The 4387-nt window shown below is 51.1% G+C and overlaps 1 protein-coding gene across 1 annotated transcript in view; it reads right to left on the bottom strand.

The window, feature by feature from the left end:
* Window positions 1-3579, bottom strand: part of LOC103804085 (PWWP domain-containing protein MUM1) — a 6931-nt gene extending 3352 nt beyond the window's left edge. The window contains exons 1-6 of the mRNA XM_009076675.1: window positions 3523-3579; window positions 2926-3017; window positions 2608-2678; window positions 1277-2236; window positions 878-991; window positions 416-486 (exon numbers count right to left, since the gene is read on the bottom strand). Of these exons, the coding sequence (XP_009074923.1) occupies window positions 416-486; window positions 878-991; window positions 1277-2236; window positions 2608-2678; window positions 2926-3017; window positions 3523-3579 (1365 nt within the window). The remainder of the gene's footprint in view (window positions 1-415; window positions 487-877; window positions 992-1276; window positions 2237-2607; window positions 2679-2925; window positions 3018-3522) is intronic.
* Window positions 3580-4387: the final 808 nt, after the last annotated feature.

The following is a 4387-nucleotide window of genomic DNA, read 5'->3' as shown; positions in this document are numbered from 1 at the left end:
CTTTCTACAGATATCACTCACTACACACCAAACTTCAGTTTTTCCTATCTGTGTAACTTCCTTCATTACACAAATATAGGAAGTTAAAGTGGAAAAAAAACAGTTACAGCATTTTTAGTGCACATGGAACATCCCCCTTCCCTGTTAGCTGGGAACAAAGTCCTGCTCCATGGCACAAGGCTGAGGATAACCCTCTAGTCCAGTACAAACAGGTGTGGACTAACCACAGCTGTGGCTCAAATGCTTTTCTCATCTGTAACTTCACTTCCATGAGCCATGGAACATTTCTGCTGGAAAATCATTAACATTTCCAGCTCTACACAGGTCAGGAAAGGCAAAAGTCACTGCAGAACTGGCAAACTGCTCTTTATCCAAAGGATACCAGCAGGACACCAGCAGGCAGGAGTGCTCTTACCACAGCAGGCCAGTATGGGTAGCGCCGCAGCTTGCACCACACCAGGATCCCTTCCTCAATAGACTGGGGCTCTAGGATGGGAAACAAAGTCATTTTTATCTTAAAGAACATTCAGACAACATAGTCCTCTCACCCACTCTTGTCAGCCTTCAGGCTGCATCTCCAGGAGGAAACTCCAGGAGTTTTCTTTCCATGACTTTACAGGTTTCAGATAAGGTGACACCAAAATTCAGCACAGGCAGTTCTGAGCAGGAACTCAGGAATTCCAATCCCACAGTACCACAGAGATTTGCATTTCAGTCTGCATCAAAAAGCCTTTTGGGGCACCCAGGGAATGTGTTTTGGTGCTTGGACACAGCTGGATTCCCTGCTGGGCAGGTTGGCTTCCATCCCAAGGCCTATGAGCTCAGAGCCCCTCACTAAGCTCACCCAGGAGACCTCACCCAGTGTCCTGTGCCTCACCTCGGTGGGACAACACACGGGGGAAATAGTCCTCCTCTTCCTCTGCCAGAGCTGAGAGGGGAAGGGAACTCTCCGAGGAACCTTTCCTGAAAGGCATCTCCAAGGATTCCAGCCCTGCCAACAGCAGCAAGAACCAGGGATGTAACAGTGGGGCTGGAACTGGAACAGGAGCAGCCACAGAGGTGAGACACCTGTGTGACCTCAGAGCACCACAAGGCTCCGTCACACCCCGGTGACCGCAAGGGATCAGCATTTTTGCTTCTCCAACACTTAGACCAAGAGGAATCAAATCAGTCAACTCAAGAACCACATTCCCAGAAGCAAAGCAATGTTCCAAGAGAAGTCAGTGCTCAACACCCACATGGGATGAAGGTTTCCCCTCCCAAAGGGATTTCCCACCTTCATCTTCCTCAGAGTCAGGCAGCTGAATGTGCTTTGCTTTGTTCCCAGGCAGGCTCGAGGGATCCTTGTGTTCCTCCTCTTGGGGCTGAGGGAAGGCACCAGAAGGCCCAGGTGAGGATCCAGGGGGGCTCCTGTATTTCCTGTCTCTGCTCAAGGCCATACCTGTCCCATGCAGCTGTTTTCCACCCTCTGCCTTCCTCCTTCCATCCAGCTGCTTCACCAGACTTTCACTCTCACTGCTAATGCTTTGCTCCAGCTCATCTGAGGCACTTTTACAGGAGGAAACCAGGAATGTCCTTCCAGGCAGAGATCCCCTCCTGCCAGATTTCCAGGGGACAGGCAGGGACCCCTCCCCAGGATCTGGCTGTGCTTGATCTCGGGAGGAACCATTCCTACGTGGTAAGGCTGATCCTGCGCCGCTCCATCTTGTCCTTCCCTGCTGACTTTGTCCCTCCTTTGGCTTAGGGGAGATTTCATCCCCTGGTTTGGGCTTTATCAACAACTTAGGTTGGATTTTCCTCTGTCTTGGTGGGGATTTTGGTTCTGGTCTTCTGCAGTTGTGATTCTCAGGGGTTGGTGGATCACACAAGTCCCTGGAGACACATCTGGAAGGGTTTGTTCTGCTTCCACGAGCTCTGACTCTCACCCCTGTGGCAACAGAGACTCCCTGGGGCTGTGCTTTTGTGCCACCCTTCAGGCCACAGTTGGTTTTTGGTTTTCTGTTCCTCTTGGCACCCACACGCTCCAACTTGTTCAAACAAGATCCCAGCACACACCTGCGCGAGGGGGTGGAAGGGGCAGAGCCTACACCATTCTCTTGGGAGAACTCAGGATTTGGCCCTTCTGCACCTGCGACTTGTCTGCCTGAGACACTTTGGTGCAGAATATCCATGGCAATTTTAAGGGAACGGCGATATTTGAGCTCCTCCACAGCCTCGTTCACATCTTCCTTTTGCTCTGTGGAGGAGAAGCATTCAATGATGGAATTACCTTTGGTTTTAGCCGAGAAAAAAGAAGTTTTACTCATAATGTCTCTTTTAAAATGCAAATTAAATCAGAGACATACACAGACCAAGCTCCCAGGGCTTCATTTGGAGGGAAACACACATTCCTTCACCATTCCCAACATGTTGCCCCAGGAAGGCCAAAATGATCCATGTTTAACCTATTTTCCAACTTTATAGATGGAAAAGGGGGAAAGAAATGCAAAACAAGCTCCTCAAAAGCTAGACAAGTACCATACAGGGCTGTAATCCCCCAGGCTGAGCTCTGGGGGGTATTTTACACCCAGAATTGAGGCAAAACAGCAGGTTTTTGCTTCTCCTCACCCAAGCTGGCAGCGATGTCCTCAATCCTCTCCTCTGTCAGGGGAACACAACCGACACAGCTCACACTGACCCTGGAACATAGCACAGCTAAGTCAGACCATCACACAGACACCCCCAGCCCCACCATGCTGCTCCCACCCACCAACAACCTCCAAACATCTCTCCCCAACCTGTGATGGTTCGGGTTAAACAACTAAAACTCCCGCAAATCCCTGATCCCATCCCACAGGCAAATGCAGGTAAAGGAAATCCTTTTTTCCTGCCTCTATTTTCAGTGCCCAAGAATGCAAACATGTGGCAGGAACTAGGATACTCAACTGATTCTCCAAGCCAAGGATTTCAGCTTTCAGACCAGGCTCCTTCTTGGTCTCTGCAGCTATTTTCCTGGAGGCTCCAGGCCTGGACAGAATCTACATTGGAAAGAGAAATATCCATTGACAGCCTCATCCAGGTGTGTCTGTAGGACACAACTGAGAGCAAAACATCTTCATAACAAAGCCTGAAAGCCCAGGGCAGCATTAGAGGCATGGATCATCCAGTCCCACCCCCTGCCATGGGCAGGGACACCTTCCACTGGCCCAAGCTGCTCCAACCCCATCCAACCTGGCCTGGAACACTCCCAGGGACGGAGCAGCCACAGCTGCTCTGGGCAACCTGTGCCAGTGCCTCAGCACCTCACAGGGAAGAATTCTTTCCCAATATCCCATCTAACCCTGCCCATTCCCCCTTGTCCCATCACTCCATCTCTTGTCCTAAGTCCCTCTCCAAGGTTCCAGTAGGGTCCCCTGAGACACTGGGAGGATCTCAGCTCCTTTTTAAAGGACAAATATGTCTCCTGAGAGCTCTTCCTCCTTTCCTGCCCCATTCCATCCCTCTCCAAGTGATACCCACACTTATTTCCTCATTCCTCCTCACCCTGGCTGGCCACAAACGCTTCCTCCACTTGCAGAGAACGAACTCTTGGTCAGTCATGGCTGAGTTTCACGTGCAAAAAGGCAATTCCAGTGTGTTCTGAGGAAAAAACGGAACAGAGGAGTCACACACCCTGGTCCAGCTTTGCCTTTACTTCTTTTAAACACAGGAGTTAATCAAACACATTCCTACAGCAACTATTTTCCTCTGGGTCACTGCACTGATGTTTCCAGGGAGAACTAGTCAAAATTAGTTTAAAAGTCCATTTTTTCAGTAGTTTCGCTAGAGAACCTGTGGTTTCCACATCCCTGGCAGTATCCATGGCCATGTTGGAGCACTCTGGGCTAGTGGAAGGTGTCCCTGCCCATAGCAGGGGGTGGGACTGGATGAGCTTTAAGCTCCTTCCAACCCAAACCATTCTGGGATTCACCAATTCCAAACTTCCAGGAACACAGAGGTTCCTGCAGGGTGTTGGGTGACCAAAACGTCACAAATGAACAAATGCTGCTGTGGCCCCGCCCAACCCACAGCTCCCTGTCAGCACACCCTGAAAACAGGGAATTACCCCCAAAAAGGACACACTGGGGCGCGTTTTATATATATTTTGATGCCGATTTTCACAACTTACCATTACAACCCACGAGAACCCGCCAAAGCCCTCAGGGGGTTCCCTACGGCCTGAAGGGCTTTAAGACAGCCCCACCAAGGACCACCAACCCTCTTGCACTTACCAGGGACCACCTGCCTCCCTGCACTCCCCAGGGGCTCTCCGTGGCTCCGGGCGTCCCGCGGGCTCGGGGATCGCAGCCCTGCAGCGGCACAAGGGGCCGATAGTATCGGACCCTCCTTTTTTTTTGGCCCCCCAGCT

This window comes from Acanthisitta chloris, unplaced genomic scaffold (assembly GCF_000695815.1).
Source record: "Acanthisitta chloris isolate BGI_N310 unplaced genomic scaffold, ASM69581v1 scaffold21426, whole genome shotgun sequence".
NCBI classification, from domain to species: domain Eukaryota; kingdom Metazoa; phylum Chordata; class Aves; order Passeriformes; family Acanthisittidae; genus Acanthisitta; species Acanthisitta chloris.
The sequence above is the reverse complement of the archived record's forward strand: the minus strand, read 5'-3'. Positions and strand labels throughout refer to the sequence as shown.